General features: G+C 42.8%; 1 protein-coding gene across 1 annotated transcript in view; it reads left to right on the forward strand.

The window, feature by feature from the left end:
• PLEKHG7 (pleckstrin homology and RhoGEF domain containing G7) overlaps positions 1–12,538 on the forward strand; it is a 39,403-nt gene that overhangs the window by 19,644 nt on the left and 7,221 nt on the right. The window contains exons 8-13 of the mRNA XM_075705000.1: positions 321–416; positions 1,714–1,827; positions 3,498–3,672; positions 5,643–5,758; positions 6,556–6,649; positions 11,272–11,351. Of these exons, the coding sequence (XP_075561115.1) occupies positions 321–416; positions 1,714–1,827; positions 3,498–3,672; positions 5,643–5,758; positions 6,556–6,649; positions 11,272–11,351 (675 nt within the window). The remainder of the gene's footprint in view (positions 1–320; positions 417–1,713; positions 1,828–3,497; positions 3,673–5,642; positions 5,759–6,555; positions 6,650–11,271; positions 11,352–12,538) is intronic.

The raw sequence follows: 12,538 nt of genomic DNA on the forward strand, positions 1-12,538 counted from the left end.
CACAGAAGCCACCCCTATAGCCCCCCTGCTACCAAAACCTTGCCACTCAAAACCAATACATTAATCTTGTTTCAAAGCTTTTGTGATATGGCGTTATCACAACATAAGGTAGCATTTTTATAGATTCGTTTTAGCTTCTGACTAATTAAAGCATTCTGGGTGTAATTCTGAAGCCAATTCTGGCAATGTCAAGGAGGCAAGTATAGGCACCCCATTAGGCTTGGAGCCTTTGAAGAGACCAAGGATGGGAAATAAGCTTGTTTTAAACTTAACTTCAGAAGATCACTGATGCTAATTTCTCTTTTTTTTCCCTTACTTAGATAAGTCTCCATTTTCTGAAAACTTTTTTTGAAACTGTGAAGGAGCATGTTAGCAAGTCAGACTCTCCTATGGATTTCAGCTCCATATTCAGAAAGGTAACACAATTAGAAGTATTCTTGCTTAATATCAGCAGGTTCTTGCAGCAGACCATTTATCATAGCATGCAGGTGCTTTAGAGCAATCAAGTCAGTCAAGGACACGCCATCTGTCACAGGCAGTTTGGTCTCAGCCTCAAGCACCTCCTGTCAGTAGGATGTTTTTCTTTTTATTTATTGGCATGTTTGAAGTGGTCGTGGAAAGGTGCTCTGTATGTGGAACAAAGTATGGAAAGATTTTCCCTTCCTGGGGAACAGTAGCCCAGACCTCGAGGAGACTTTGCCACCAGCAGAGGCGAGCTTCTCGCTCTATGGAAGATGTATCCCTGAGACCAGACTCCAGCCCCATCGCTGGATGTTCCCTGCCTCCTTCCACTCCATCACATAGATCCTTCCTTTAGTCCATGGTCCAGACCCACAAGCATATTTAAATGTTTAATTAAGAGCTCAATGGGACTGAAATACCTCTTGTACTTTGGCCTGCATCTGCTAAGCAAGAGAGAGGCACAGACACAGCTGTCCTGCTGCTACCAAGCACTGCCCTGCAACCCTTTCGTGCAGTCTGCATGGTACACAAGGCACTTGTCCAAACAGCAGTCTCCAGGGGCTCTATTTCCTGCACAACTTCCCAATGACTGAAAAGTTGGAAATATTAATACAGACAGAAAATCAATTCATGGACCTGAACTTTCCCTAGCAGTAGAGGCCATTAGAAAACTTTGGGGAAAATACTAAAACAGAACCGACCTCAGGGTTAGGATTTTAAAAAGGGAAAGGGAGGCTGGAGCTTGGCTTCTCACCCTCATTGCCTCTGACTTCAGGCGTTCTTATTGATAATGGTTGTGTGAGACAGACAAAAGCCCAGGCAAAACTGAGTTTTATCATGGATGGCATTCAATATTTCTAAGAGCTATCTAATACACTTGGAGATAAAATGACATGCTATATGAGGCCATGCAAAGTTGTTGCATAGACAGTGGTTTTTATCTTCAGCTTCTACGTGAATTTCACATCATTTATTTCTAATGAGAACAAAGTCTAAGAAAGCTTCACACTTCTGCAGAGCTGTTAGAACTGTGCTCCCATGCATTGCTTGAGCACTGTCATGTTTTTACTACTTTACCACTTTTGCTCCTTTTTAACTTGCCCTTTATTTTTTTAACTCCCCTTTTCCCTCTTCCCCTATTTTCCTAGGTACAAGGAAATCTCAGGTAAAATGAGACAAAACCAAAACTGTTGTTCCTCCATTTGTCGTGACATTTTTCTTTCTTGATAAGTTTCCAACCCTTTTCTGCAGTTTTTCCAGGGTGACCTCTGCCAGACACACCAGATTTATTGCCTTAATTATACCTCCGCTGTCTTCTACTTGGAAAACCTAAGACAGAGAGAAGATTTTGGCATCTACCTGAAAGTAAAGTGATGGTTTTTTTGATGTTGTTGTTGTTGACTTCAGCCTTCCTGCCTTATGACAGGATTTTAACAGCAGACTAGGAAAGTTCACTGGAAGCAAAACTGTGTAGATAGCATTTTACACAGATTTTTCTGAACTGTGGAGGGTATCGAAGATATGAAGTCACTCTTCTGAGCGTGTGTTCCCCTGCACATGTGAAAGTCCATACTTGTAATTTAGAACGGGCAAGAGAGGGAAGCCAAGAGGGAACAACTGGCTGCATTTTTGTGGGCAGAAAATATGTACTGCCAGCCTCTATCATTCAGATGTTTCGTACATAATCCCTTGACTTGGTGACCTCCACTTTGACAAAGTGAAATAGTTACTGGGGAGGGGACAGAAAAAAAATCAAGCCACATCGTTGTAAAATCTCTCTCAAGCGTTTTACTTTGATACGTGTCCTGCATATCAGCTTGGTTTAGATGCTGGGTGGGAGCACAGTATGTAGGGTATCGTGTTTTAGCAGACGGCAGGGCTCACATTCCCCAAGTACAAAACAGTGCCTAGTCGCTATGCTATGCCATGCCACATCAGCAGTGACATACACAAACCTCAAAACTGGAGAAGCTTATGATGGCTTCCTTCTGCTTAAGGAAAGGGGTATATGATACGAATCAAAACAAGGGGACTAGAAATCCAGGAGCATGTCAGTGCTTTCATGTGTCTTGGGAGCCTGCAATGAGAGAGCAGGGTGGGTTTTGGCTGAGCCTGGCAAGAATGCTGGGCTGCTTTCCTCACTCGTGTATTCGCTGACCCATGTGCCTGCAGGGAGGAAGCAATATCCTGGATAGAACAGCAAGCAACCCCTCTGCAATGGCAGTGGTTTAGCTCTTCTGACAGGTTTTGCTTAACCATAGATAAAGCAAATGTAGAACGTGGTATCAAAACACCACCAGTAAGTGAGCATTTACCTCCCTCTACGGCTGGAAAGATCTATCAGTCTTTGTAAAGTTACAGCACTAGAGCAGATGCTCTCTTTGCTGACACCGCATCTGCCTGAAGCAACAACTCCAGCCAGTGCAGCAGTGGGGCTCCCGGGGAGAGGGCTCTGCTCTTTCTGACTTATCATTAGCAGACCACTGTGTCTTGTAAATCCTTAAGATTGATCTTCAACATTAAAGGCTTAGAAAGAGAAACCTGAAGAAGTGGGCTTTTCTCACAGGCAGACCAAAACTGGGAGAACACCTTTTGTAGCAGCCAAACTGCAGCTTTTAGGGCCTGGGAGTTTCACATCTCTTGCTCCCTGACAAGGATTTCGTACACTCATGCCTACAAAAAAGTTCCCCACTGGGAAGTAGCAGGTGACCCTAAAACATAAGGTGGCCCTCAAATGTAACTGAGGTTTTTCTGATGAAATTAAAATGGCAGATAAATAAGAGCACTGCTTGATCTGCTAGCATGGCCACAGCATCTGAAATAGGAAGCAGAAATGCAGGAAGCGAATCTGGAGGAGCGATGTGATTCCCCCTGTAGTGGGCCTTTACACTGCCCTTGCTCTTACTGTGTGAGAAGTTCATATTTAATTAGTCCCTGTCTCATTACAGTCAGCTGATGATGCAGAAAACTGCTTGCTGCCTCCCTGCCAGGGAGCGAGCTGATGCCTAAGGCAGGTTTTTCCTTGTCTTCGGCAGTGGTGTGAACAAAACGAACAGTGCAAGAGGCTGCATCTGCCGGAGCTGCTGGTCGCTCCTTTGCATCGACTGACACGCTACCCCCTCCTCCTTAACAACATCTGGAAGAGGAGTGCTGTTGAAACAGAGAAAGGCTTTATCTGGTCACTTAAAGAGAAGGTGGAAAAGTCCATACGTAAGTCGCTAAGGTTAAAAGTCAAGTGTGCAATTAACAATTAGCAAGTTGTGTGGCCTTTTTGTGCAGATCCTTTGAGTGTGAATGGTCTCGTCTCCCTGCAGAGATGCAATGAGGATGTGCATGCCTTTCTACAATCCTGAGCCCTTCCTCATTCCGTAGAAAATGATTGGTGCCACCCTTGTCCTGTTAAAGCCTCTCTGAGCAAGGTCACAGGACTCCCAAATCAGTGAGTCACTTGTATTTGCTCAGAATCATCTGTAGTGACATGCAAACAATTAAGAGCAGATCACAAATTGGAACAATTAAAGAAAGATCTCAAACAAAGAAGTCTTTGAGTTGGATTTATGTCTAGGGAGGATTTGTTGGGGCTAACCCTTAATAGGATAAAATTTTACTCACAAGGGGAATATTACATCAGTGACCTTTCACTAAATGACAGGGTCCTACCATGTAAAGTAGCTGAAGAGCTCTCTCAGCTACAGATTTTCTTTAGCTATTGCGGGACAGAAAGGTTTGGTCCAGGAATATTTTTATTTTTTTCCCTGCATTAGTTTTAAGTAAATAATTTATTAATTCTAAATAATTTATTAATTCAGTTTTGTTCAGGAAGCTATAAAGGCATCTCTAGGTGTCTTACGGTCATATAGTACATCAGCAGACAGGTTTATTCCCCAAAGGCCTCATGCAGTCCCCACTGAAATCAAAGACAAGACAAGTCCATTGGCAAAACACATACCCTGCCAATCTTGGCAGGGAGAGGTGCCAGGCAGCACTTCATCCTCACCAGCAGCACACCAGGGCCTTGAACTACCCAGCATGGTGGCTCACTTTCTGCCGCCATCCTTCTCCCCATCCTGGAGGCTGAAGGTTTGAACATCTCCTTGGGAAATGAGGCAGAGAGAGAGTTAATGACTGCTAGAGATAGATAAATCTGGGGCTCCTTCTTCTTGGATAAATACTCCAATGATAGAATTACCACCTGAAAGAGACTCAGGTTCCTTCTCTTCTTGCCAAGTCTTATGAGGAGTCTAGCCTAACAACCACACAAGGAGCACAATTTTCAGCGCAGAACGGATCCCATAGGAAAATAAGATGGTTTTGTCACTAGTCTGGGGACTTCTGCTGGGAGGACAGCAGTTTTAGGTATGGCCCAAAAGACCATGGAATATCTGGGGAATATTACTGGCAAAGAAATAGGTCCTTCCAGAGTTTAGATACCTCTGGGCCAAGGAAACCGAAGATAGAGGGGTGACCCCTCTTTATTCACAGACACCTGACAAAGATCTGCCTTCATTTTTTGATCAGTGAATCAGTGCCATAATGAACAGCTGCAGTCCCAGCATTACCATTCTGGTGTATATGTGTGTGTATGTGTGTCTCTGAAACCATTATTTGCAGTATCACTCAACACAAAAAACTTGGAATTTAAGTTGCAGGTCCATTGAAGTTTTCCCCATAATGGCCCTGAATCAGCAAAAATGTAGTCCCCATTTTTCACATTCTGAGAAGCCCCCATCCCAGTTAAATACTTCAGTCAATTCTGGCACCACTTGCCCCAAAATTAATTCTCATTAATTTCAACAGTCTTTTGATCAGGTTGTATATAATGAAAATTATTTTTCTCTCACTACCCCACACAGTTTAGAAAGGCAGGAATTTTTTTTTAAAGAACTTTTTAAGATTACAGTTTAATTGAGTTTTATATGATTCCCCCTGTTCTCCAGTCAGATTAGTAAACACAACCTTTTCATTTAGCAGTGAATTTAAGCCCTTTGAATGCATGGTTTGAAATTCTGGCTTTGCTGACCTAAGAGTTTAGGCATTTTTTACAATGAGGCCAAGATTTCATCTGGGGCTTCGCATGTGAGGCACTTCAGCTTCCACTGGAGAAATCAGCATTCAGCATCTTCTAGAAACAGGACTGGTTTTGCCAGCCTTGGCAGTAACTGATGTTTCACATATTTCAGGGGATCTGGAAGGTAAAGTCAAGTGGTTGGACAACTTTCAGAAGTCCAGGCAGTTGCAAGAGGTCATAATTTGGCCTCAGGTCTGGGCTCGTGACAAGAGATTCTTTGTCCCAGAGGTAAGCAGTTTTTTTAAAGGGCATTTTTCTTTGAGTAATGTTTAGTTTCCTATCTATCTTTATAGTGTCATCTAAAGTTGGTTGGTTGTCTATATTCTAGTTACTGGGGATGGCTTTGCTCTAACAGCAGCAGCTGCAGCCTGAGCACTGCAAACACTGCAGCTGAACATGCAGGCTGTGCACAGTGCCTTGGATGGCAGCATAGGTTGCTCTCAGCTAGCATCCAAGAAAGTATGATCATATGATCCAGGAGGACTCTCCAGTATTTGTTTTTAGGGGGCAGAATGAAATGGGATAGATGTAAGTATTGCTACCTTTTTATAAGGATACGAAGTAGAAATTATTTGCCTCTTTCACTCCTCAAGCTGAGCCGAAGAAATTTTTATGTACATTTAAATAGCATTACAAAAAATTACACAGCATACCTGGGAACATGTGCACCTTTCTGCTGTGGTTACCCACTTGCCCGTACAGACAGACTTTAAGCAGAATTATGGTAACATCATCAAGTGGGTCTCACCTCAAGGATTATGTCTGCTCACATGCAGGGCTGCAAAAACCATTAAACTCACTCTGGAAAAGAAAAACCCAGCTTAACATTTCAAAATGGTAAACACATTTAAGGAATAGCACTGCTGAAGAAACACAGTCATGCTCAGTTATTAGCTGTGTGATGTATTTAGCCTGAGATAAGAGCACACGTATGCTCAGTTTGTTTAACTGCTCGTTGCCTCCCAGTTCATCATCAGATATGCAAGATTCCCCATTCTCTCTTTCTCTCTCCTTTTTGGGTCAAGTGTTTGAAGCAAAGCTTAAGAGAAAACAGCAGTGAAAACATTTTGTCTTCAGCGAACAGACTTCTCCTTCATGAAGGGAGGCTAACACTAGCAGGTAAAGTCCCTAAATGTCCTGGTATCAGGAGTTAGCTTAACAGAACCATATTTTGTTATGGCAGGTTCAGAATGAACCTCTGCAACAGTATTTGGGCAGGTGCAGGAAAGAAAAAGCTGATGTACAGCTTGCCAGAGAGACTGAGAAACAGCCGAACTGCCAAAAGGATGAGTAATCTGTGTGATTGTTTATTGTCACATCTGGATATTCAGTCTGCCAGGTGCTGATGAAATCAGCTTGACTGGCCAATGCCTGCCACTAAAAGGGAGTGGTTTACTGTCACGTTCAAGAACGTGGCAATAGGAAAACAGGAAGTTTAGACTGTCCTATACAAGGTGCCCCACAAGCCTGGGGACCCGTGTCAATATGCCTCACCTCTCTGGCTATCCGCTATGTGTTTCATTGAAAATTACTGAAAAGTCCAGAGGTTATTCCTATTTTCATTTCATAGTTCATCTCTGCTAAGACTGCTGTTTTGATGGATACCTTGGAACACAAAGGTATTATCCTGCTGGGTGCTTCCCTTTTATGAACAGAGCAATCATACAACATGCCATTAACTCCACAGGTAGCAGTGATCCCACGCAAGCGTGTTGATTTCTGCAAAACTGCTCACAGCTGCCTATCACCCTGGCAGAGCAGAGACTCACATGTCCAGACACACAGGCACCATTTTGTAGCAGGGCACAGGTTGCTTCCTGGGGAGCTGCTGCAGAATCTCTACCTGTACAGGAGAGGAGGATTTCCTCTTTGCATGAGCAGGAAGCAGAGCCTGGGCAGTTTGGAGAAGACCATCATCTGAACAGATGCTGGAAGCTGCGTGCCATGGTGGCTACGGGGCTGTAGCAATGGTTTGACAGAGATGAGCACACCCAAGTCTTACATTTCCTTCACCACCTCCTCAGGAACAGAGGTGAAGAGAATAAGGATTCAATACTTTCTGTCTCCCACCACCATTGTCACTGTTATAATGGGAGCAGCAAAAGGCACACAGTCCATTTTTCAGTGTTTTCAGTTTCCTTCCCTTGTGAGGAGAATTATATTAGCAGAGAAGGCGGCACAACATCAGGGACATGGAGAGTGGAAGAAAAGGTTGCTGCTGATGTTTAGGGTATGGCAGGCAGAGGAGAAAGCAAGCTACTGAGTCCTCTCCTGCCGATGCTTCCCTCTGCACTTGTTGTTCTCTTGCTGAGACATGAGCCCCTAAGGCAGGAGGTAAGGGTGCCTGTTATGACCCAGACTGGGCAGCCCAGGGTGGGTCTTAGCAGTTTCATGATTCCCTTGGGCTAAATTAAGGTGAAACGACACCAAACTATCAATTAAACGCTTTATTGATTGTAGAAAGGACCTGAACTTGACACATGCAACAGTAGGCAACATGAACTTGGAAAGCGTAGTGGTAGGCAACGTGGGTTCTAATTGAAACACTTATAAGAAGAAAGGAAAAAGAGGGGAAAAGGCGGGGGGGGGGGGGGCAGGGGAGCAGAGACAGACAGAGAGTTATCACCACCCTTGGATCCCACGAGGACAATGGCAGATGTAGCAATCCTCTGGTGATGGGCGTGCACCTGGCTCCTTGGAGTTGTGTCTTTGTCGTGGTTTAGCCCCAGCCAGCAACTAAGCACCACGCAGCCGCTCGCTCACTCCCCCTACCCCGATGGGATGGGGGAGAGAATTGGAGGAGTAAGAGTGAGAAACACTCCTGGGTTGAGATAAGAACAGTTTAATAATTGAAATAAAGTAAAATATTAATGATAATAATAACAATATAATAATGATAATAATATACAAAGCAAGTGGTGCACAATGCAATTGCTCACCACCCGCTGACCAATACCCAGACAGTTCCCGAGCAGCGATCGCTGATCCCCGGCCAACCCCCCCCGGTTTATATACTGAGCATGACATCATATGGTATGGAATAGCCCTTTGGTCAGTTTGGATCAACTATCCTGCCTGTGCCCCCTCCCAGTTTCTTGTGTACCTGGCAGAGCATGGGAAGCTGAAAAGTCCTTGACTAGCATAAGCAGTACTTAGCAACAACTAAAACATCAGTGTGTTATCAACATTCTTCTCCTACTAAATCCAAAACACAGCACTATGCCTGCTACTAGGAAGAAAATTAACTCTATCCCAGCTGAAACTAGGACAATCATTTATAGACTAGTCCCCACCTCTCAGTCGCGCCAATCCCACCCCCTTGAGGCCTTACATAGTTCTTGTTCCAGAACATTTTTGATCTTCTGTGCAGGCACCATTGCGGGGGGGGTGGTCGCGAGGGGTCTTTCAGGTGGTCGTGAGCCCCTTCCTCAAATGAACTCTGTAGGACCTCTGGCCATGCATGGTGAGTTGTCACATCCTCCAACACACCTCCCTGCGCTCTGTGCCAACTGACTTCTCCCTTGTGCTTTAGTGTCACTATGCAGACCTTAACTTGTCTCGCCACAATGTTTGAGACATCAACTTACATTAACTGTTTCAGTCTCTCACAGTGTCCATCGGGGCTCCGTATTTCTTTCTGTAATACACAATTAGAGAAGGAGGTATGAACATAGCTCTTACCCACCAAGACAGCCAGCTGTCTGCAATCTGCAATATAAAAGTGCCTGGCATTTGGCCACTTGTCTGAATGAAATACCTTTCAAGACAAAAATGAAATCACAAGTCAAAAATAATGCCGCTCAATAGAAAGAAGCATGTTCTAAAGTCACCACTCTGAACAGACTCACACAAATTTGGTGTTAAGCTGAACTGTACTTGTTTGAAAGAAACTGAGATCACTGAGACCACAGTTGCGTGGGGTTTTTGTATCCTGTAATTGAGAACAGGAGCAGCTGAGAGAAGTGGGTTTGTTCACATGTAGGAAGAGAAGGCGCAGGGAAGACATTACTGTTTTCTTCAACTGCCTAATGGCTGGTTTAAGGCAGATGGAGCTGAAGGCATCTTGGAGCTGCACAGAGAAAGGATGAGACACAACAATGCAAGTTGCAGCATGGGGTATTCCCCCATTAGATATTTGGAAAAGCTTGTTAACAATTAGGGTGGTCGAATATTGATACAGACGACCAGAGAGGATGCATATTCTCCTTTCTCAGACATATTTAAAACTTGACTGAACAACCTGCTCTAGTTTGGCCTGCTTGGAGCACTGGGTTGGACCAGAGACCTCCAGAGGTTCCTTCCAACTCATGCCATTCAATGACTCTATGAACACAGTATAAATCAAAGAAACAGAAAAGTTTGCCCACAGCAGTAGACAGAGTTTACAACAAATAATTCTTTTCTGTGTAACACCGACAAAAGCCTACTGCTGTACAAGAGATGCTGTGGAGAACCGTCTACAAAGTTTTTTACTTCATAGAAACTTACAGAAGGGTAGTTTTTATAAGATGTCTAATACACAGTAACTTGCTTGTTTGTAGTCTTCTGAATCTCCAGTGATATGTAAGAAGGTCTTTATGGTAGTTTCTTTATTGTCCATGCAGCTGGCTGATCCATGACCTAGTTAGAATTTTAGTTTTCAGTAGTTACTGATGTTGCTTTGTGCAACATTAACGAGACAAGAAGTTTTCAAGCCAAACCTTTCAGAACCAAACACCCAAAAAAGTATTTTACGATCCTGCAAGATTGTCTGGAAGCAATAGGTCTGACCAACCCCATTTGCTGTGAAGAGTAGCCGGGTATTTCATGCCTACTTTTCATGCCCAGAGATGCCCTATTGGTACAAAGTAGCCAGAGGACAGATTATAAAGGGTAAAGACTACAGCAGAGAAAGGAGGTGATTCTGGAAGTGAAACAGGACAGCAAGTTGGGACCAAAAAGGGAAATGAAAGAAAGATTCACGGAAAGGGATAGAAGAAGCCATAAACAAGGAAGAGGTCAAAGGATCAAGCTCTGCAAATCCAGTAGAGAGTCCAAGTTTTCTGCAGGAAGTTACTTAAAAAATTGCTCTTGCTTTTGTTAAATTGCTCCCTATTATTTATTATAATTATAATTTATGATAAGAGTTTCAACATGGCTTGGAGATCAACCTGAAAGACTTTAAAGCATTCTTACAGACATTTGTTGTTATATTCCTCACATCCTCATGACCTCTAAGCTAGGAAGCCAACACTATTTTGTGTAGTTTTTGAAAGGCTTTTGTGATGCTATCAATTCATTGCTGTTAAAGCCTGTGAAGAGGGCAGTATACCAGTATTTAAAGGTACCAGGAAAAGGTGGCACTTCCCCATTTCTTTATCTCTGACATTTTCAGAAGGTTCAGTGTTTACCAGCTAGGATTTGCTAATTTATAGCATGCTGATTGTTGTATTTGTAGGTACTCCAGGTGATCCAGGTCACTTTCCCTGGCAGACATGTAGTTGTTTTTTCATAACAACGTAGCTGTTACAAGGTACAAGTATTAGTAGCCAAAATCATCAAGAGACATATGATTTTTTTTAAGCACTGCATTTGAGAGTACAGACTAGGGGATGAGTAGTTGTGTACTATGTTGGAAACCATGCTTCTTTGTTAAAAGCATTTTTTAAGATGCAGTGATTCATAGACATGGCTTATCTTAGACGTAGCAATTCCTTAAAATAACCACACCACCAAATTGATTTTTTTGTTTTCCTCCTTAGAAAGCACAAGACTCCTTGACGTCTACCTCTTCCTATTCGATGATTTCCTATTAATTACCAAAATTAAACGTAACAAAAAGGTAATAAGGGATAGAGATATACATGGTTGCGGTTGTTATGGTTTTTAGCTTGGTAAATATTTTGAATGTACTTTGGAAGATTGATCTAACGATAAAAATACAAGATGACTAACCAGCATGAAGGATGGGTGACACTTCCTTATGCTAATAGCAAACCATAACACCAATACAAAACCCTGCTTCTAGGCTCTGTATGTTACAGAAATACTGTGACAGGCAGAATTTACATTACAAGACCTTAATATTCTCCTGGTGTTGTTCGGATGTGCTGGATTCCTAAAGCTCAGAAAAGTTTCAAGAATGTAAGAAGTTTTCTAATGCTCCCCTCATGACTCAGTCCAGCAACCTGAAAAATTTTCATCCCAGAGATATCAGAACTGTTGGAAAGAAGTAAAAAAAAAAAAAAAGGAAGAAAACGGAAATGCTAAAATAGATGGAAGGTTGGCTTTATTCTCAGTTCCAACAGAGCCTGTTGTATGTGTCCTCTTTTCGTCTTGATTTCCCCTAGTTTAAAATGGAGATATAATTACTCTTCTTAAGAAAATTTTTATTGATGAAAGATGCTATAGAGAGTTGTATAGATGATAAATATCTGTATTTAGCCTTCAAAAAAAGGCACTGGATGACCTGAAATTCCTAAAGCTTCAGTGTAGGAGTATATCTAGCTAATTAAGTTTATGAAGAGGATGTAAATTAAGGCTATGAAGATGATGTAAATGAAGGCTAAGCAGACCTGTACTAAATCTCAAAAATTTTGTGTCCGATTTAAAAACTTCTTTTTTGTTTGTTTGGTTGGGTTTTTTTTTTTTTTTTAAGAAGTACCCATTCTGCCTTTGTAGGAGATAGAGAAGGTAGAACAGTGAGAGATGGTAGAATAGCAGCACCATCCCATAGCACAGTGGAGAATGAAGGGAGCAGCAATTCAAGGGGCCTGGTGCCCACAGGCAAGACTCTTTGAGGGTTTCCCCATGTACATGTGTTGGTGAACCTTCTGTGAGGGGCTGTGACCCATCTGGAGCCCCAGCAATTGTGTGTTCTGCAAGCATGCAAGGAGAGACGGGGATACGCACCTCCAAGGAACAGAGAAAAAGTTCTGCTATTAAAAGAAGAGGGGAGGGGGAAGGGGAAGAGGAGGGCGGAAAAAAGACCTTTGAACACTTCTGACTGTTTTCTGCCTGTGAATTTGT

The sequence above is a fragment of the Pelecanus crispus genome, chromosome 1 (genome assembly GCF_030463565.1).
Source record: "Pelecanus crispus isolate bPelCri1 chromosome 1, bPelCri1.pri, whole genome shotgun sequence".
Classification (NCBI taxonomy): Eukaryota; Metazoa; Chordata; class Aves; order Pelecaniformes; family Pelecanidae; genus Pelecanus; species Pelecanus crispus.